General features: G+C 49.8%; 1 protein-coding gene and 1 non-coding gene across 11 annotated transcripts in view; both read left to right on the forward strand.

The window, feature by feature from the left end:
- Positions 1-20,744, forward strand: part of Arhgef11 (Rho guanine nucleotide exchange factor 11) — a 111,784-nt gene that overhangs the window by 89,534 nt on the left and 1,506 nt on the right. For 2 of the 10 annotated variants that reach the window (XM_071618316.1, XM_071618323.1), the window contains 21 exons: positions 1,650-1,673; positions 2,902-3,046; positions 3,454-3,553; positions 4,318-4,347; positions 7,934-8,060; positions 10,313-10,492; positions 10,584-10,631; positions 10,821-11,008; positions 11,300-11,446; positions 11,713-11,792; positions 11,929-12,054; positions 12,485-12,602; positions 13,398-13,576; positions 14,070-14,145; positions 14,572-14,739; positions 15,801-15,891; positions 16,499-16,612; positions 17,071-17,132; positions 18,044-18,247; positions 18,526-18,888; positions 19,820-19,915. In XM_071618316.1, the coding sequence (XP_071474417.1) occupies positions 1,650-1,673; positions 2,902-3,046; positions 3,454-3,553; positions 4,318-4,347; positions 7,934-8,060; positions 10,313-10,492; positions 10,584-10,631; positions 10,821-11,008; positions 11,300-11,446; positions 11,713-11,792; positions 11,929-12,054; positions 12,485-12,602; positions 13,398-13,576; positions 14,070-14,145; positions 14,572-14,739; positions 15,801-15,891; positions 16,499-16,612; positions 17,071-17,132; positions 18,044-18,247; positions 18,526-18,888; positions 19,820-19,915 (2,666 nt within the window). The remainder of the gene's footprint in view (positions 1-1,649; positions 1,674-2,901; positions 3,047-3,453; positions 3,554-4,317; positions 4,348-7,933; positions 8,061-10,312; positions 10,493-10,583; positions 10,632-10,820; positions 11,009-11,299; positions 11,447-11,712; positions 11,793-11,928; positions 12,055-12,484; positions 12,603-13,397; positions 13,577-14,069; positions 14,146-14,571; positions 14,740-15,800; positions 15,892-16,498; positions 16,613-17,070; positions 17,133-18,043; positions 18,248-18,525; positions 18,889-19,819; positions 19,916-20,744) is intronic. The other 8 variants (XM_071618317.1, XM_071618324.1, XM_071618320.1 and 5 more) reach the window with 5 other exon arrangements.
- Positions 3,055-3,160, forward strand: LOC114079691 (U6 spliceosomal RNA). The gene has a single exon (XR_003580516.1). It is a non-coding gene; the product is annotated as a U6 spliceosomal RNA (small nuclear RNA).

A 20,744-nucleotide genomic window follows, 5' to 3' on the forward strand; every position in this document is an offset into this window, starting at 1 on the left:
TACCAGAATCAGTGGGTTGCACTTTTAAGCAAGGTGATCAGGATGAACCACCTGAAGAAAGTGAGCAGTTGAAGAGAGTGAGGGAGTTGTCCTTGTAGACATCTGAGGGAAAGCATTCCAGGCCAGGAACAGCCAAGGCAGAATAGGAATGCCCTGGACCTTTCGGGAGTAGTGCAGAGGCCAGTGTAACAAGAACAGGGTGAATAGTAAGTGACAGAGAAGTAGCAGGATACAGCATGCAGAGCTTGGGAACTGTGATAAGGACTTGGGGGTTTACTCAGTTAGCAGGGAGCCATTCCAGGTGTGTGAGGCCAGGCTATGGGCACAGATGGCTGGAGAGAGAGAAAGGTCAGCTAGAAGACTCTATAGGAATTCCCAGAAACAATGATAGGGACTAGACCCAGTGTAGTATTCTCAGACGTTGTGAAAAGAGGTCAGTTCTAGGTAGATTTGGGCACTACACTACAGAAGGACTTCCTAAAAATTGAGTGCCATGGGCTGGGGTTGTGGCTCAGTGGTAGAGCACTTGCCTAGCAAGTGTCAGGCACTGGGTTCAATTCTCAGCACTGCATATAAATAAATAAAATAAAAATACATTGACAACTAAAAAATGTTTTTTTAAAAATCTGAGTGTGGGGTGTGAGACAGAAAAGTCAAAGGAGACTCCAAGGGTTTCTTATTTCTTACCTAGGCTGCTAAAAGGATGAAGGAATGAGCGCAGGGAGTGGTTTTGTGGTGTAAAATCAGGCCAATTTGGGGCATGCTAAATTTGGGTTCTTTGGGACATCAGACTGAAGATTTGAGGAGATAACTACATGTGTGAATCTAGCATTTGATTAAAGATCTGAGTTCAAGATTTGATGAAGGCACACAGAACGAATATGCTTTGGAAACTTACCCTCTGACCTTCAGCTGGGCCCTGAATCCGGCCTTAGTTTCCTACACAGACAGATGGCATTAATCACCCCAGCCACTTCAGAACTGGAGGTAGGACCTGACTGAACCTATTTTGAGCTCATAGGTACCAGAATTATAAGAATTGGTTATTGGCAGCATTAACACCACACTTAGAATGATTTCCACTTAAAGCAATGAAGTTTGGGTCTCACAAAAAGGGACTATAATACCCATTTGTGGGTTATTTTGAGAATTCGATGGGTTAAATGATGTAAATAGCTTAGAATAATGCCTGGCCGAAGTAACACTCGAGTGTTTGTCACTGTTACCAGTTACCTCTTTTAATAGGCTTCTTTGGATCTGGTCTCAAGGTGTTAGTCTGCTTTCCCTCCTCCTCTCCTCCGCCTCTGTGCCAGTCCTAGAAGGAGATGAAAAAGAGCCTCTTCCCCCATAATAACTTCACACACTAAAATAGTGAGCAAGAGGCTGTCTTTGCCATATCCCCTTCCTTCTAGCTAGAAGGACATCAGTGACATCATTGTCACTCTGTGCTACTTGAGTCCCTCAAGGGAATAAGAACTCTCACCTCCAGAGTCCCAGGCTGGCTCCAGAGCCTTAAGTCTTAAGTCTGACCTTTCATCACACTCCCTTCTTCTTGCCCACCACCCTCCTCCCCTCTCTAAGAAAGAACTTTCCCTCCTCCCAAGCCTTCCTCTTGCAGTCTGAGTTGCCTGTTCTTTCTTTTGTTCCAGGTCTAAGTATGAGGAAGACAGGAGGTGAGTCTGTGGTGTGGTTCATTTGCAGCTTTCAAGGTGGGAAGGACTGGAACTAAGCTCCTGTGCTTTCCATTCTGCCCTGCACAGGGGAGTCTGCAGCATTGTAAGATCATGGTCTGTGCAACCTGGTTCCCAGGTGGCCATAACCATAAAGCACCGCAGCTGCGAGACCTAGGCCCCTGGTGCTTGGGGCCACCACCCAGGGGTGTGAGCCTGCTCCTTGGTGTCCTGTCCTAATGTTTCCCAGACCCGGTTCTGCTTTCCTACCCAATTAGACCTGTATCTTCCTCCTTACTTTTCCCCTAAACAATTTCTAACAGTACTGATGACAGGAGAATCAGCCTGGGTTAGCAGCCCCTGAAGAGGGAAGTGAGGGTATTTCCTCTCTAGGCACATATTGTGATTTTTTTTTTTTTTCTCCACAGCCTACATACTTACCTCATTTCCCATGAGGGCTCAGTGGTCAATGGTTGGGGGTACCAGTTCCCTAAAGCGTAAACATAACAGTTCTCATCAGAGAACTGGTATTAAAATGAATCTGCATTCCCTGGGCACACACACTTAATAAGGGAGAGAAGATGGGGTTTACGTCTGTGTAAGAAGGCAGCAGAGCTAGGGCTGAAGCTTTGCTGCATTGAATTCACAAAGTAGATAATCTACTGAATTGTGGGCCAAATACATTTTGAAGCCCAGATCTCTGGACAGTTTCATTTGTGGCAGTTGGAAACTCCTTGACAGCTCCTTTCCATCTCTCTCCTTGTTCTCAGAGACAGGAGGGTGGTAGAGGCAATATGGCTTAGCAGAGAATGGTTGTTTTGAGAATCTCTTCCTTTCCCTTGCAGAGCCCCGATGTATATGTATAAGAATATTAGTTATAGTCCTCTGACTTGCCAATGACTTGACAAGCCAGAGAATCATTTGCTTATGTTTTAGAGATCAGTGTTCCCATCCACTGACCACCATGCCCTCATTGGAAAAAGTTCTGCTTAGGGAAGGAGTAAGATTTCTCTTGGGAGCTGTGCCAGCCCAGACAATTGACCAGCTTCTGCCTGCAGTCTCATCTGACTTTTCCAGACTTCCCTTTAAATGCCTTGACCCATAATACCCTTTCCCCACTCCACTGGGTAGCTGTGGGGAGGTTGTTTGGAGCAGGGTTTTGGCCCTTCCACCTGCTGGCAGGGAATGTGACTTGAGCTTCCTGGCTCACCACACGGTTCCTCTCTTGCAGTGCCCCCATGGACTTTGCCCTCAATACTTACATGAGCCATGCTGGGATCCGGCTTCGGGAGGCAAGACCCTCCAACACAATCGAAAAGGCCCAGTCTGCTCCTGACAAGGACAAGTGGCTGCCTTTCTTCCCTAAGACCAAGAAGGTGACAGAGTGCTCTCTTTGGCAGCACATATACTAAAATTGGAATGATACAGAGAAGATTAGCATGGCCCTGCGTAAGGATGACATGCAAATTCATGAAGCGTTCTATATTTTAAAAAAAAAGGAAGAAGAAGAAGAGGAAGCAGGTGACAGAGCTCCTCTAGAGCATAGTGTATCTTGGATCAGTTCTCTCGGCTCAGGTAGACCAGGAAAGCCATACTGCAGCCATCTAACTGGACACTCCTCCAAACCTGCCAGAGGCGAACTCGCCATGCTGATTAGGGCATAAACAAGGATCAACTTTCCAGCTATTTGTTTAGGGCTAGTCTTGGGGGTAGAAGCAGAGTGATTAGTAGCCATGTCTGAGGGTATTGGGACCTTTCCAAACCCCAGTGTCTCCTGTCTCAGCAGAGCAGCAATTCCAAGAAAGAAAAGGATGCCTTGGAGGACAAGAAGCGAAATCCCATCCTCAAATACATTGGGAAGCCCAAAAGCTCTTCTCAGAGCAGTGAGTATTTGGGGAGCAACAGCCTTGGGCATTCCTTGGGACCTTAGCCCCTTCATATGCCACCATGTTGGGAGAGAGGCCTCCTATGTTTCTGGGAGCCACAGGCCAAAACTCTGAGACAGCTGCTTTCTCCCCTTGCCACATCTAATATGGGCTCTTGAGGTACAGATGAGTGTGTCACAGCCAAGGAGTCCATGCCTGTCCCTGGGTCTTAGGTCCACAGCTACTAAACAGCAATATGGAGGACAGTTTCCGCTTTGGCAAATATTGTCCTGGTCACATGTGATGCTTCCTTCACCTTCACCCATGGGATTTGTCTACACACCTGCAGTCCTATGTTTTGGGAACAATTATGGGTTCTTGATGGGAGGGTTGAGTTACTAGCTAATAGAACTAGACAGGTTGGTTTGAGGCATGTTGGGACCCAGAGGTTCCTGTAATGCCATCCTTAAGCCAAAACGCAATTGACCCTATAGTTGATCTCTCTTCAGCTATAAGTCATATTTCTGAAAATTGTTGCTGGCCTTCACAGCCAGTGTCTTGGGTCCCCAGTGCCAGTAGGAGCCTATGAAGGGTGGATAGTGGGTTAGCCTATTACCCTTTATTAAATTGGTACATTGCGGGGTTTGAGAAGGAAGGGCTTTTTCTATATCCACCTTGATTTTTGCCACTGCTTTTTCATTTTCCAGCTTGTAATTTTTATTTTGAAACATTAATTTTGACTTTTCATGGTTTACTTTTGTTTTTGTTTGTTTTTCTTTTAGCATTTCATATTCCCTTGTCCCCTGTGGAAGGTAAAAGGACCATTTTCTTTGGGTTTGTCTTTGCATTAACATCAAATTTCCATCTCCCAAATCTTGTCATTCCCTTTTCCATCTTATCTTCTTCTCCTCTCCTGACCCTCTTTCCTTCCTCCCTCGCTTCTCTCCATTTTTCTTTATGTCCCTCCTTGTTGCTAAAGCTGCCTTGGGGCTCCTACCCTTATGCCCACAGGGACCCTCTTCCTCAGATAGAGATCTTGCAGTTCTGGCAGAACCAGCCTCTGATAGTTCTTCCACGCCCTGAGGCCTTTTGTCTTCAACTCCTATAGCCTTTCTATGGGTACTGTTCCAAGAATCCAGGGCTCTATATAAATTAATGTCCTGTAGTGTCCTACCATAAGGCAGGATTGCCTCAGATTTTCATTGTCAATTGAAATAACCTTCAAAAATGAGGATTTTTATTATTTTCTTTTTAAGTAAATTGTGGGTCTCTAAGAGTTCTTTTATTTATATCATCTATTTTGCTTAAGCCCTCCATCTCTTTGAGTTTTAACTGCCAGTACTATGGAACCATAGTATTCCAAAAAGAGTGACCCTAACTGCATTTTATAGGACCTAATATCTTCTAGAATTTGTGTAACAAAAAATAAATAATATTAGATTATGGTGGCACATACCTGTAATCCCAACTCATGAGGTTGAGATCACAAGTTCAAGGCCAGCCTCAGCAACTTAGCAAGACTATGTTTCAAAATAAGAAAATAAAAAGGAGCCAGGCCCCGTGTTGCATGCCTGTAATCCCAGCAGCTCGGGGACTCAGGCAGAAGGATCGTGAGTTCAAAGCCAGCCTCAGCAAAACGAGGCACTAAGCAGCTCAGTGAGACCCTGTCTCTAAATAAAATACGAAATAGGACTGGGGGTGTGGCCAAGTGCCCCTGAGTTCAATCTCTGGTGCCAAAAAAAGAAAATAAAAATGTCTGGGGGTGTATTAGTGGTAGAGTGTCCCTGAGTTCAATCTCCAATACCATAAAACAAATGAATGTTATGAGGCTGGAGTGCAGCTCCAGCTGGGAGTAGAACCTGTGCTTAGTATGTGTGAGGCCCTGCATTCTATTCCTGTATCACCAAAAATAGTAATAATAAAAATTTAGAATAAATGATACAGATTAACCCACAAGAAGCTTAGAACCTGTATCAAAATGTCACAGAATCAGACAAGTTCATTCGCGTCTGTGAGGTCCACATGTATATGATTAAATAATTAATATTTTCTGGGTTCTACAGTAGTGTGAGAGAGAGAATGCACACATGTGCACAGTAGGATCCAGTCAGGAATTTACTCTGTCACTAGGATTCATTTTATATAAAATCTGCAATTACAAATATTAACTTCACAATCATTTTGAAAGTTACTCTATTCATTTTAAAAGTCCTGTATTCATTATGCCATCTGAAGCAATAACAATAAAGAATTATTGAAAAAACAGTTATAAAATAATGAGGGAATAAAAAGAATGACCTCTAATCCCAGGCCCATCATTCAAACCCAGGGCTTCAAGAATGCTAGGCAAGGGGCTGGGGCTGGGGCTCAGCAGTAGCACACTTGCCTGGCATGTGTGAGGCACTGGGTTGGATTCTCAGCACAATCAATCAATCAATCAATCAATAAATGTCCATCAACAACTACAAAAAATATTTTTAAAAAATTAAAAATAGGACTGAGGTTGTTGCTTAGTGGTAGAATGCTCGCCTAGCACACATGAGGCACTGGGTTCAAACCTCAGCACCACATAAAAATGAAATAAAGATATTGGTTCACCTACAACTAAAAAATAAATATTTAAAAAAAAATGCTAGGCAAGTGCCTACCACTGAGTTGCCCTGAAAGATGACAGGAATGCTCACGGTGGAGACCAGTTGCTGATGTCAGGGGCGCCCTACTCTTTGACTCAGAAACTTGTCATTGCAATTATGTGAGTTGGTTTATGGTTTTTAAATCCCTAGGACATCAGACAGATATGTAGCCATATCTGAAGACCAAACACCCACCCACACTTTAGAAAGCCTCAGTATTGAGGTTTTGTGACATTTAAGGTCATGAGCTGTCATCCCCTCTTTGTCTGATTGCTAGTAATATAATTCACTTTTATTTGGTTCCATTATCATTCAGAGACTGGAGAATGGGGAGCAAAGGCTACTAGTGAAACTTTGCTCTTTTCATTCAAAAATGAATTCCTGTCTCCCTGTTCCCCTTGTTACTCTGGATTATCAGTCATACCAGATCTCAGGGCTACACCTTTTTCTTGACATGTACAGTGTGTAACTGTCCAGGACACAATTGAGCATTTTCCAAGTGGCCCATGGGAGAGGGGACAGTGGACTTAGCCTGTGGCTTTTTGTTATAGAACGTCCCCAAGCTCTCATATCATCACCCTTCTGAGGTCGCCCGGGACTGTGGCTACATGGTAGACCCTAACATCCGCAGTGGCCCCGGAGCCAGATGCACATTCAGTTTGGAACAAACGATTTGGTCCTAACCTCCAAACAGGAGTGGTTGGTAACAGCTCCTCTCCCTAAAATATACACACAGCTACTTAGGTGGTTTGAAGAAAGTACTGCCATAGCCACCTGCTAGGTGGGGTTGAGCAGTCAAATGGTTTTTTTCTCTCCAACTTCAAAATTTTCTTATGAAAGATTTCCAGACAAGGAGATTTGTAAGTATATATATCTGTAGGTATCAGAATCTCTGAAGTCTGTTGATTAGGCCTAGATCTCCAGAGTATACATACTTCCTCCCCTGTACCACTGGTCTGAGGCAAAGTGGCATTTGTAGCCCAAGTCCTGCTCTTACCTTTGAAGGAGGAGTTCCTCCTCTCTTTTCAGGCTGCCAGTGTCCTACCATAAGGCAGGTAGGACATGCCCCTGTCTGAGTCCTCCTCTGCAGGGTCTTTAAGTGGCATCCTGTGTCATTTCCTCTCCCTCCTGCCCTCTCTGTCTTATTGAACAAGAACAGTTCCCTTTCACCTTAACTTGGAAAAGAGGCTTGAATTTGAATGCCTCTCCTCCATTCCTCCTAGGTCACCTCTCTCTAGTGATAGAGGAACTGTTTCTTTAATGAGGGAACTCAGAGAGGGCAGGAAGCACAGGAAGGAGAGTCAATGAATAACCAGTAATGCACTCAGAAGGTAACCCAAGTTTGGAAAATGCCTGATAGGTTTTGTCAACATGGCCAAATGTCATGTAGATGTTTTTGGTCTTCCTGGGCTTTTTTTTTTTTTTTAAGCCTATTACATGCCCCTTAGTAAAAACCTAGTTGTGGTTTTCAAGTACAGGTGTCATAATGAATGTGAGAGCAGAAGTAAAGCTTTTTAGAAAATATACTTTCAAACTCTCTCATTTTACACAGAAGGAAAGAGTAGACCAAGAGTGACCACCCAGAGCCATACCATCTACTTGTACAAGAGCAGTACTAGAGCCACATCTCCTGCCTCTTGGTCCCATGCTGTTCTCATCCGTGCTTGCTCATTGCTCTGTCTTCTGGGTTAGAGGGGAGTGAGGGCCCCAAGAAGCCATCCCAGAACAGAAAGCATAGTGTCCTTCCTTTTCTTTTTGCCTGCAGTCAAGCCAGGCAATGTGAGGAACATCATTCAGCACTTTGAGAACAGCCAGCAGTACGATGCCCCAGAACCGGGGACACAGCGACTCTCAACAGGAAGCTTTCCAGAGGACCTGCTGGAGAGTGACAGGTAGCAGTGGCTTGATGGGGCTTGCCAGCTGCCCAAGGCACTGAGCATGGGCAGGGTTTGGCACTAGGGTTTGATTCCAGCTGCCTTATCCCTCTCCACTAGATGATAAGGTCCCACTGTGGAACTTTCTTCCCCTGCCCCCAACTTTCCTGCCCCAGATAGCTTCAGAAGACCCCAAATGTGTTAGCAGTCAGGCAAGTGGAAGAGCAAGCAAAGAAAATCAGAATCCGTATGCTTTGAAAATTTCATTTGGATTCACCCTGACTACTACTACTAAGATTGATCTGTACTATATTATACTACAACTAATCAGAAAACACTAAATGATAAGGTTAAAAAAGACTGGAGTGGGGAAGGGAAGGAAAGTCCTGGAAATGAAAAGACCCCAAATGAAAAGATCCCAAAATAAAGTCTTTGCCTGCAGAAAAAAAGCACTAGAGAGGAGGTTCTGCAGGGCACTTTTAAGACGCGGTTTAACTGTAGGCATCAGCTGTTCACATCAGCAAGGACATGCAGAGTGCGTTCATTCAAAACAGACTGCTTCTCCCAAGAAGAAACCGGGAATTGAGACTGGCATCTCTTATATTCCTCATCTCTGTCAGGTTCTAACAAGAATCCTTGTGGGGTTTTAACATACTCTAGGACTTAATTGACTTGCTCTTGAATGGCGTGACAGCAATCAGGTCATGCCAAAGGTCTACACAGCCAACACTTAAAGATTGCCTGTAGTCAAATATTCATGCAGATTCCTCAAGTCTCCCTTGAGGAAGAGTACTGCAGCCTGTGTACAGGAAAATAATCTTTTGTGTTCACTAAAGTCAGCCACCGAGCTGGAATAGAGGCAGGCATAGAAGCAAGTCAGTAGTTAACTCTGGATGGTCAAGCCATTTTGCCTTTGAAATAACTAATTATCAAACATTTTTGGCTTGACTGCAAGATTATTCCTTTCTGTTCATATTAAGCCTTTATAAACTTAGTGCATTTTGAAAGGTTTTGTCCTAGTGAGAATTGACAAAGATTTAGGGTGATAAATGTTAGATTTTACTGTGGGGAGAGATTGAGTTCTATTATCAGTGGGTAAATTAAAGACAAATTATGTGACTACTGTGCTCATATAATTGTACCAAATATTTTAAGACTATAAGACATTGTCAACACTTCTTGAGAACCTTTGAGACCTTTTACAAACTTGCAGTCTTCACCTTGCTAGGAAATTATTTTTGCCCTGCTTAAGACTTTCACCAGAATCCTAAAGGTACTCTAACCAGAAGCCTTTAGATGTGATGATGATAAATTCATTGACATTCTTGGGAGACAAGTATTAGCAGCAAGGTGGGTGTGAGGTAGTTGCAGATGCTCACCAGGTATAAATGCATCAGTTCCAGAAGATAGGACCCTGGGAACTTTTGACCAGAGGTAGACTCTGCCTCACTTCTTGGTAGGAGTGTCACTCATTTCTGGGTGTTTGTAGGAAGGTGTGTGGCTCTGTAGCTCCATTACACCACCACAGGAGGTTTGTGTGCAGATATGACCCATTGAGGTCATCCTGAAAAGTGTTTTGAGTTGCTCTAGGTTGGAATTCTTCTAACAAGTTTCTGGGGGTAAGTTTAGTAGGGAATCAGCTTCACAGTTAGTTTTCTAACCCAGCAGACCAACTCTCAGGCCCCAGGAGGTGAGCTCAATTTTGAATCCTCCGGCAGTTTGGAGACTTGATGAATGGAGACCAAGGCGCTTGGCTTCCTCGCTGCAGCAGCCCACTGTGCTATTAAGAACTCTCTCCAGACATCCAGGCCTTCTGTGGTTTCAGAAGCAGAGCAGGATGTAGATTAGTAATAATGTCAGCAAGACCGGGGCGGGGCGGGGGGGGTGCAAAAGGGGGACATCAGGGGCAGCTAGGGGTCAGCAATGCCAGCTGTCTCACGGCTGATGCACCACAGGACTCACAGAGCGCAGCAAGGCCCAGTCATTGGCATCTCATCAGACCCCAGGGACACTCAGTAGCGCCTGGCTCCTGCCTATCTGTTACCAGATCCTTGACGCAGCCTCCCCAGCCCGTCTGCTCCCTGGAGAGGAAATGGAAGTTTAGGAAGGGTGCTGTTAGGATAAGATGGGAGAGATCCACGTGAGCTAGCGTGCCACACTCCAATGGCTAATGGGGAGAACCTGCAGCACTGAGGCACCCTTGAGATGGGGCACCAGGTAAAAGCTGGCCAGAATGTAAGAGCCCAAAGTCTCATGTTCGTCCTCCCTAGTTCACGCTCAGAGATTCGCCTAGGCCGCTCGGAGAGCCTTAAGGGCCGGGAAGAGATGAAACGGTCTCGGAAAGCAGAGAATGTGCCCCGCTCTCGAAGTGATGTTGACATGGATGCAGCTGCTGAAGCCACTCGCCTCCACCAGTCAGCCTCGTCTTCTGCCTCCAGCCTCTCCACCAGGTGAGCAACCTCAGGCAGTGCCACCCACCCCTGTCTGGGCCTGAGGCATACATACGGTGTTGCTAAGAGTTGATATTCCCTCCTTTTGCAGGTCTCTTGAGAACCCAACCCCTCCCTTTACCCCCAAAATGGGCCGCAGGTGAGTGCTGATACAGTGGTTTCTCCAATTGGCATCTCTGTGGCCCATTTGTTCTTGGCCACCTCCTACCCCAAGCCGCTGGCTGGCTGTGCATCTTGTCTTCCTGGGCCCAGGGCAGGAGAAGGAAAGACAAACCCTGAGTGTGAGCTCTTCCACTCAAGAGAAACTGAGCTGCCGCTTTTCCCCCAGGAGCATCGAGTCCCCCAGCCTGGGCTTCTGCACAGATGCCCTCCTTCCCCACCTTTTAGAGGATGATCTGGGCCAATTGTCTGACCTGGAGCCAGAGCCAGATGCTCAGAACTGGCAGCATACAGTGGGCAAGGACGTGGTAGCTGGGCTGACCCAGAGGGAGATCGACCGACAGGAGGTCATCAATGGTGAGAACCTGCTCAGCTTCCCCGGTTTCCACTCATACCTGGTGGGGATAGGTCCAGAGTACCTAAGACACAGTGTGGGAAAGAAGAGAATAGTGTGGGGGGCGGGTCTCAGGGACAGGGACAGTTCCACCTCAGTTCAGGCCTAGTGTGAGAGAAAATTGGCTATCATCTGAAACCATCATTCTAGTTCCCCCCAAAAGTGGGGTGGTATGGCAACCAGGTCATGACTCTGGATACTTTCTCATCTGTTTTCTTCATCTTTCCACCCCTTCTTGTCAAACCTGCACTCAGAACTGTTTGTGACTGAAGCTTCTCACCTGCGCACACTCCGGGTCCTGGACCTCATCTTCTACCAGAGAATGAAGAAGGAGAATCTGATGCCCCGGGAAGAGCTGGCCCGGCTCTTCCCTAACCTGCCTGAACTCATAGAGATCCACAGTAAGGAGCTGTTCCCTTACTGCCGGCCTGTAGCTTCTGATCTGGCCCCCTACCTGACCTTTCTGAGCAGATAACCCCCACCAGTCCTCTCGTGAGAGGAAAGTTGATAGGCAACTTGGTACAAGCCCTCCTGTTCCCCCATGTAAAATGGTTTCCAGACCTTTCCCCATACCACTGCTGCCAAAGATACCATTTTTCCTGGTCACAAAGTACCTGACAGTACAGCTCACCCCCAGGCATTTCTGTGTGTCTTCTCCTCACGCCAGATTCCCTGTGTGAAGCCATGAAGAAGCTTCGGGATGAGGGCCCCATCATCAAAGAGATCGGTGACCTCATGCTAGCTCGGGTATGACTTCATACTTTTACCATATGGCGAGGAAGAGATTGGATTGGCAGGTCCCATTACCCAAGGCTAGGGACTTTTGATAGAGGAGGAAATAACCAGGGAGCTCTGGGACCTGGTATTTATCCTTCCTTTTCAGTTTGATGGTCCTGCCCAAGAGGAACTCCAGCAAGTGGCTGCACAGTTCTGTTCCTATCAGTCAATAGCTCTAGAGTTGATCAAAACCAAACAGCGCAAAGAGAGCCGATTCCAGCTCTTCATGCAGGTATGTCCTGGACTATGCCTCAGCCTCCGTCTTCTCCATCTAGGTCACCAAGGATCTCCTGATCTTCTTCCTCCAACCCCCCACCCTCTTGTCTCCTCTGTGAAGGACACCCAGCAATGCCCTCCATCCATTTGTCCCACCCCACATTGGTGTTGTGAAGCTTAGATGTCTTCTAGAACTAGAGACCACCCTAGATTGCTCATCTACCAATACCAGTGTGCACTTAGATCTCAGTTTCCTTGTCTGTAAAAGGAAATACCTGCCATTCTATTTTGACCTTTTCCTTGGGTTATTGTCACCCAGTTGTCCCCGTTGTTTCTGAGAAACCCAACTAGACTTAGGACCCTATTTGGCATTTTCACACCCATCTTGGCCCCAAGCCTTTAATTCATGAGTTGATATCTTTCACTGCCTGCCTCCTGCTGTCTAGGAAGCTGAGAGCCACCCTCAGTGCCGGAGGCTGCAGCTCAGAGACCTCATCATCTCCGAGATGCAGCGACTCACCAAGTACCCACTGCTGCTGGAAAACATCATCAAGCACACAGAGGGTATGCAGGAGGGAGTCTGCTGGCCTCTAGCAGGCCTCCCAGACCCTCAGACTGGTATTACTTTGCAACCTTAGCCAAGTCACTGGACTTTTGTAGTCTTGAGTGTCTTCTACTGTTATGACTTTCAAAGAAGAAAATGATTGTAAATATAGGGCACGCAGTAGCAGAAAGGGCCAGCGCTAGTACTGAACTGCATGGGGACTTTGTACAGATCAACACAGCTTCTGCGTGGACTCGCCAGCAGGCCCAGGAGTGCACTGTGGTCCCTTGAATGATCGTAGTCTCACGCCAAGGGCCAGCTTTCCTCCTGCTGGACACCTCTGTGCAGTGCACAAAGACATGGTGTTGCATGATGACACTAGAGGAGCAGAGGACTGGCCAAATGAGGGGTCCTGGCCCCAGGGGTCTGCCACCACGGCTGTCATTGTCCCTGAGATCCTGAGCATTGTTCACTCCTTCAAATTTCACACACTGGAGTCAGGAGAGAGGGGTGTTGAGGACCTCTTAATCCTGGCCAATAACCATAGCAGAATGAGCTGTGGTCTAGGAGTAAAGTGAGACCCCAGCCAGTTAATGTCTTCACCCCAGTGTCTAAAACCCCAGAATGCTCAGGAAAAGTCACTCTGCCCTAAGAGGTCCTCTGGTTACCAAGGACAACTTGCCCCAACCCCTGCTGCTGGATTGAGGCGAGTCAGCAACCACAGTAGTGGGTAGGCAGGTGATGTCTGAGCCCATGGTGCAGTCTCTGGGCGGGAACGAGCCCCTGACCACCCCCTCTGTCCCTTCTTGGGTTAGGTGGCACACCTGAGTATGAGAAGCTCTGCCGGGCTCGAGACCATTGCCGGGAGATTCTCAAGTTCGTGAATGAAGCGGTGAAGCAGACAGAGAACCGGCACCGGTTAGAGGGCTACCAAAAACGCCTGGATGCCACCGCCTTGGAGAGGGCCAGCAACCCTCTGGCAGCAGAGTTCAAGGTAGGAAGCAGAGGGCGCAGCACTGGGCCCCTTTCCACTCACCTCATGGGCACCCTAGGAGCAGAACTCTGTCAGGCCTAGAGTCTGGGAGGTAGGAGACTTAGGAAATAAACCCTGTGGTCTTGGTCACTCGTCCCCAGATAGACAGCGGCAGACTGCCACCAAGTGAGGACTAAATATTAGAACTCAGCCCCCAGAGAGCAGGGGTTGGGGTAGGGCTTGAGGTAAAGGTGGAGATCATTGGGAGGGAATAAAGCTGAAGAGAAGGGCAGGAAAAGTGGTAGGGTTTGGAAGGAGCCCAAGCCAGAGCCCCTGGGGTGTCTTGCAGTAGCATATGGTGCATGGCTTCATGATCACCTTTTTGCTTTTCTCCGTGTCCCATGAGATGAAACAGGCAGGGACTGCTTCCTCCTCATCACTGACTCCCAGCACCTTAACACAAGGTCTGCACAGTAGGTTCTTGAATGATTGAGTGATGGTGTCTTCCTAACAGAGCCTGGATCTTACAACCAGGAAGATGATCCATGAGGGGCCCCTGACCTGGAGGATTAGCAAGGATAAGACTTTGGGTATGTGTCAGGGGGCTGGGGCTAGGAGGAGATCTGTGGTAGGGGGCCTTCTCTCTGTTGCATAGGCCCTGGAACCTGTTGCTCTAAATGGGTAGGGAGGGGCTGGGTTTGTGCTCAGTGGTAGAGCACTTGCCTAGCATGCATGAGACCTTGGGCTCCATCCCAGCATGGCGAATACATACATACACATATATGTACATACATAGAAAGATAGCCAGCATGGTGGGGGGCACTTGCTACATAACTGGGTTAGTGGCTTGGGCATCCTTAAACACAGTACAGAAAGGGAGTGACCAAAGAGAAACGAGTTGGGTTACCAGACTCCCAGGGCCTCCTGGGTCCTGGTGATAGGTTTCTGAGAGCCTCTGATCCCCTTGAGTGGATGAGGAACGAGTGGGCAGCGGGACATGCCTCACAACCCCCCAGACCTCCATGTGCTGCTGCTGGAGGACCTACTGGTGCTGCTGCAGAGACAGGACGAGAGGCTGCTACTTAAGTGCCACAGCAAGACAGCCGTGGGCTCCTCAGACAGCAAGCAGACCTTCAGCCCCGTGCTCAAGCTCAACGCTGTGCTCATTCGCTCAGTGGCCACAGGTACCTGTGAGGCGATGTCCCAGCTGGCCTGGGGCTCTGGGGTTATGATCACTATTAACTCGTCTCCAGCCAGCACTGGGTGATGTGGAGTTGGTAGGTTCCTACAATAATAATTGGTAAGCCGATCTGGGGCTTACCTGTGTAAGAACTTACCTGTGTTCCTTTCCTCCTATTGTGACCCAGCCTAAGCACAAGGAAGTGGTCCAAGATAGGGCCAGGTGAGGGGTAGAATGGGTAAAGATGGACAACTTGAAGCAGGGTGGTCAATCCTCAAGGACAGTACTGGCCAGGATGTGGGTGTCCTGGGATCTGAGGATGTCAAAGCAGGGTTGGGGAGAATGGGTTTGGGCCGGAAGAGTAGGATAAGTCCTCTTGACACAAGAGTGCCTGGGACAGAGCATGGTTGCAGGAGATGAAGCACCCGTAGCACAGAACCCAGTCCAGTGGTCAGCAAGCAGCAAATAGCAAGGAGTACGGTGTACATGAGGAAAGGCTTGGGAACAGGAGTAGGCAACCACATGCTCTGGCTCACCTTTATCTGTAACCTGGGAGTGACACCTACCCGACCTCTCCCGGGGATCAAAAGGGCTACTGGAGCCTGGTGCAGTGGCACACGCCTGTAATCCAGTTACTCGGAAGACTGAGGCAGGAGGATCACAAGTTTGAGTCCTGAGCCACTTAATGAGACCCTATTCAAAATAAAAAGGACTGGGTCGAGAACCCCTGGATTCAATGCCCAACACCAAAAAATAAAGGGCTGCTGGTTATGAAAAGGTTCTGTAAACCCTAAGCTCTGTACAAGTCAACCCTCACTGTTTTTAGAGCGGAGGGCAATGGGGCAGCCATGAAAGACAACATTAGGGGTCCCAGAATTGCTTCTGTCACTTTTATTGGTGGGCCCCGAGTGGTTCTGAGGACCCAGTTCTGTCTCTTGCTGCATTACTCATCCATGTTGTGGGCCAGAGTTTCCATGTCTACCTCCTGTCACCTGGCCCAGGTGCAGTCACATCTGCTCTCCCCTTCCCCATTACAGACCCTTCCACCTTCCTTTCCTCACACAGATAAACGGGCCTTCTTCATCATCTGCACCTCCGAACTGGGCCCTCCTCAGATCTATGAGCTGGTCGCGTTGACGTCATCAGACAAGAACACGTGAGGATTGATGCGGGGGGGGGGGGGGGCCCATGTAACTGCCATCCCTTAGGGACCAGGGTGGTGTGTATGCAGATGGTGGACAGTGGCCAGGTCTGGGCCCCAGAGTAGTCCCTGAATCGGGAGCCGGGAAGAGAAGAGGGAGGCAGGACAGTGCAGCCAAGTTGTGAGTCATTATTTCCGTACTGTCACCAGTCGTGTCCTTCTACCAGACCATCCACTTGCCCTGCCCCCTGAACAGTGGCTGCCAGAGGTGACATGGCACGGTGGAAGGAGACAGGTTGAGTCAGACAGCTTCTCAACCTTGGGGTTTTTGTAGAATGTGGATAATGCCACCCGTTAGAGTTATTTTGAGAGAGAAAGTAGACACAGAGTGCTTAGCACAGGGCTCTACAGAGGCTTGGTATCCAGTCATTGGTGGCTGCAAGTCATATGAACCCAAGAGAACCACAGTCCGCGGGGAAGTGGGTGTCCACCAGGCAGCAGGTCCCGGGGTCAGGGAGTGGAGAGGGCTTTGAAGCTTTGGAGCAGTGGGATCTTCAGGGGACAAGGCGTGCGCCTGGCCTTGTTCTCACCACCAGTCCTCTCTGTTCCTGCCGAGCAACAGATGGATGGAGCTCTTAGAAGAGGCCGTGCGGAACGCCACCAGGCACCCTGGAGCTGCCCCAACACCCACCCATCCCCCACCCCGGGGCCCTCAGGAGCCAGCGGCCCCCTGCAGGTGCAGTGCTTAGCCCTCTAGGCACCGCTGCCCTCCCTACTCCAAGCTCTCTGTTTCCTGCCGCTTCCAAGCCCTTCACCTGGGTGGCCAGTCTCAGCAAGGAAGTGCCCGCAGGGAAACAAGCCCCAGCAGTGGAGAGCGGCCCACCTCTCTCTTCTGCCCGCCTCCTCTCCCCCACAGCCACTCACCTGGCTATAATGGAAACTTCACCTGGAGTAGAATTCAGGGTGTAGATGGGGGCACCCGAGGAACTGGGCCAGTATCCGCCCCCTATCCAGGTTGCCTGCCTGTCCAGACCGATGTCCAACAGATGAAGCCCAGCAACTCCCTTCTCAGACTCTACTCCTTTGTTGCGCCTTCTAACTGGGGAGTCCAGGGTGGGATTCATGACATGTCAGCATCAGCCAGAATTGATGGAAGGTAGTCCTGTGCTCACCTTGGTCCGGTTCTTCCCTCAGGGTAGTACTGGATGATTCAGAAGTGTTCCATAGCGAGCCAGAACCCGAGGAGCTCCCTGGAGGTGAGGCCCTGGATTGTCTTGTCAGAGTCCAGTTCTGTCCTTTTTTTCATAGGCGTGGGTCGGGTGGGGTGGTGGGGTGACGGGAGAGTCCATCAGAACCATATATATAAAGTTTTGATAAAATGAATAAAGAAACGCGGGGGGGGGGGCGGAGTAGGGGGAGTATGGGAGAGGAAGGTGGACAGACCAACAGACTGAAGACCGTGTGCACCAGCTCACTTGCCCAGACTCCTCCTCCCCTGGTGACAGGGCTAGTAGCAGAGGAAGAGAGGAGCAATGTGGTCAGGTCCAGGGGCCCTTGGGCTTTAGCCAGGGATTGCTGCTGGAGAGCAGGTGGCATGTGGAGAACAGGAAGCATTAGGATGCGGGGCAGGGTGGGGGCGCAAACAGTTAAGGGATAATTACTGGGATGGGATGAGGTGGGCAGTTCTCAGATTTCTTACTGGAAGTTTGTATGTGAAATAACAAAGGATCTTGGGTTTGGAGAAAAATCTTGGCTCCCCGGCTGGATCCCTTTTCTGTTTCCTTCTGCTTAGAACGTTCTTCCTCCTCACTCCCACCCTCCATACAGCTAGTGATATCTCCTGTCACTGTACAGTTTCAACTGTGGCACTGCTGATGGGAGCCCTGCACTGGCTGTGTGTGGTCATCACCTTCTAGCAGACTATGTAATTTACTTATTCACTTAGTTATTCTGTGACCCTCCCAACCCCAGGCAGAGGTCTTTGTTCTGTCTGCTGATGTATGCCAAGGACCTAGGACAGTGGCCGGCCATAGAAGGGGCTAGGTCAACTTCCGTGGAACCTATCAGTCAGTGTGCCCAGCCATTTGGAGCCACAGCTGGCCATGGGCTCACCCCATCTTTTCCCTCTCTTTTACTCTGCCTGACATCACCCTCTCATCCAAAACAGGCACTGGATCCCATCAGAGAGTCCAGGGGAAGCAGCCCAGGCCACCAGAGGATCCCGAGCAGGAGAGCAGTACAGAGGAAGAGGAGCCGGGTGCCATGCCTCACCTTCCTGCATCCCTGGATGGAAGGAAAAGGGACCCCATCCAGCTGTCCCTCCCAGGCCCTCTGTTCATAGAAGGGCTCGCTGATTCAGCCTTGGAAGATGGTGAGTGCCTTAGGAACCTGCTGCGATCAGCTCCTGGGTCCCCAAATAGCATGGCCCATGTGAACTTCACTCTCCACCTGCTCAGGGCCTCCCTGGTTGTGCTTGAGGAGAGAGAGGCAGAGACATTGGCTGGTTGGCTGGAACCCGCCAGCTTCCCCTGCCGCTGTGCTGGTGGGAGCAGGGGGAGCGGCAGTGCCGCGCCTGCTCTGCACCTGCCCCCACTGCTGGCGTGCGTGCGTGGCCCTGCCTGGGGAGCCATCACCCTGTTTTCCCTCCAGTGGAGAACCTGCGGCGCCTGATCCTGTGGAGTCTGCTGCCAGGACACGCTGTGGACACTCCAGCTGTTGGGGAGCCCGAAGATGACCTGACGCCTACCCCTTCTGTCATCAGCATCACCTCTCACCCCTGGGACCCAGGCTCCCCAGGACAGGCTCCTGCTGGGGATGATGGAGACAATACCCAGCTTCCGGGGCAGGAAGGGGCCCAGGCAGAGCAAAAAGACACAGCGCTCTGTTCTCTGGCACACCTGCCCCCAAGGACCAGAAACTTTGGCATCTGGGAGTCTCCTGAGCTGGATAGGAGTCCACCTGAAGAGGCTCCAGGCACAGAGGCAGCAGGAAGTTACAAAGTTGTAAGAAAAGGTAAAATATGTGAGCGGGTCCATGGGAGACAGGCAACCCACTTTTGCTGGGGAAGTGGCGAGTCTCACGCAGCTGCTTTCTTTCCCTGTTGTTCCCTGGGTACTGTGTGATCAGAAGCTGGCATGGGTCCTGGGGGAAGGACAGAGAGGATGTGAAGTCCCTGGAGTCGGACAGCTCAGGTCCAAAGCATTAGCTCTGCCATTTAATGTCTGCATGACCTCAGACAAAATGCCAATCATCTCTGAACTCTGTTCTGTAATCTGTGAGGACTGCCTGGCACCAGTCAACTACCAATAAAGTTCCCATTCTTCACCCACCTTCTGCTCCTAAGGAAGGATAATGAGCCTTCTTCCCAAGAGCCTTAGACTCTTGACAAGGAAGACAAGGGCAGATGTTTTTGCAGCCAGCCACTCACTCCAGATAGCAGTGGTGAGAACAGCTAGGAGTAGAGGGACTTCAAGACAAGCTGGGAAGACCTCGGAGAGCAAGGGGCTGTGGCCAAGTAAATAAGGTGGTGGGAAGGGCGGCCCATGGACGGCTGTGGGACGAGGCTAGCTGCAGGGGGCTGAGGCCAGGTCAAGGCGAGACAGCCAGCTGCCAGAAAGAGGAGGCTGAACTGGGGCATGTGGCAGGAAGACAAGTGAGGTCTGTCACCCACAGGGCCTCCTGCCCCCTCCATGCCTACTCCGCCTCCTGCTCCTGCCTCTCCTGGGTTTCTGGGAACTGACCTTCCTTCTTCCTCTTGGTGAAGTGGTGGAAAGTCCTCCGCAGCCTCCTGGGACGGGTTGTGGGTGATCTTGTGTTCACTTTGTTCTTCCCCTTTCTTGTTTTCTGCCACCCCCACTTCTTCCCTCTCCTCCTGCTCTCCCTTCCCTGTTCTTGTGTTTTGGTCTTTCCTGTCTCTGTGGTGGTGGTGGTGGTGGCGGTGCAGCTGAGGTGGCAGGCAGCAAGGTTGTCCCTGCACTACCAGAGAGTGGCCAGTCCAAGCCTGAGCCACCTGAAGTGGAAGGCGCATCACAGGCTACGGGTAATCAATCACCTTCTCCTTGAGCCACAGCCAGGCCAGGCTGGAGCAGGGGACTGTGGGAAGAGCTGGACCTTGGGTATCAGTCCCCACCCAACGCACGCTGCCCTACACACTCACTCGACTGTCTGGAATGGGCGGGTAGCAGCGTGTGGGCTCCGAAACAAGGAATAGATCCCACACCATCGAGTCCAGTCTCCGGCTCTCAGAAACCACTCGCCCAGAGCTGTCCAGCCCCCTTTCAGACCATGGGCTTGGCACCTAGACTTTTGAGATACGAGGCAGGGAGTCTGAGTGCCCAGGGCCCTGGCACTCCAAGCAGCCCCACCCAGCCCCGCATGCCACTGTGGGGACAGGCTACTCAGCCGCCCAGGTTCTTCAGTGCTTACCCATCCTGCCGCCTTCAGGGACCCTCTGCCATCTCCCTCTGGCTGCCTCTGACCTCGGATGGGTCAAGGTGCCCACGTGGTGAGGTACGGGACAGGGGCAGTGTTGAAGTTCATCCACAGAGCTTAAGCTGAGACAGGGTGAAAAAGATCCCCGCCTGCTCCCCTTCAAAAGAATCTAAAACCTCTCCCCCTAGCCTGGCCCAACATCTTCCCCTTCCCTTCAAGAGGGGATGGGAGCTCTTCGCATTTTCCAAAAGAAATTGTGGCCTTGCCCTTCTCCCTTTAGTTCACCACTGAGCTCCTCCTCCTGGCATGTGGCCAGCCTAAGCAAAATCACCATCTAGAGAGAGGGGTTTTACAGGCAGTGTGGGGGCCACGTTCTGCCTATCGGCATGGGAAACGGAGCGGGAGGGTGGCTTAGATGTGTCTGTGCGCCTCCTAAT

This window comes from Marmota flaviventris, chromosome 10, assembly GCF_047511675.1.
Source record: "Marmota flaviventris isolate mMarFla1 chromosome 10, mMarFla1.hap1, whole genome shotgun sequence".
NCBI lineage: Eukaryota > Metazoa > Chordata > Mammalia > Rodentia > Sciuridae > Marmota > Marmota flaviventris.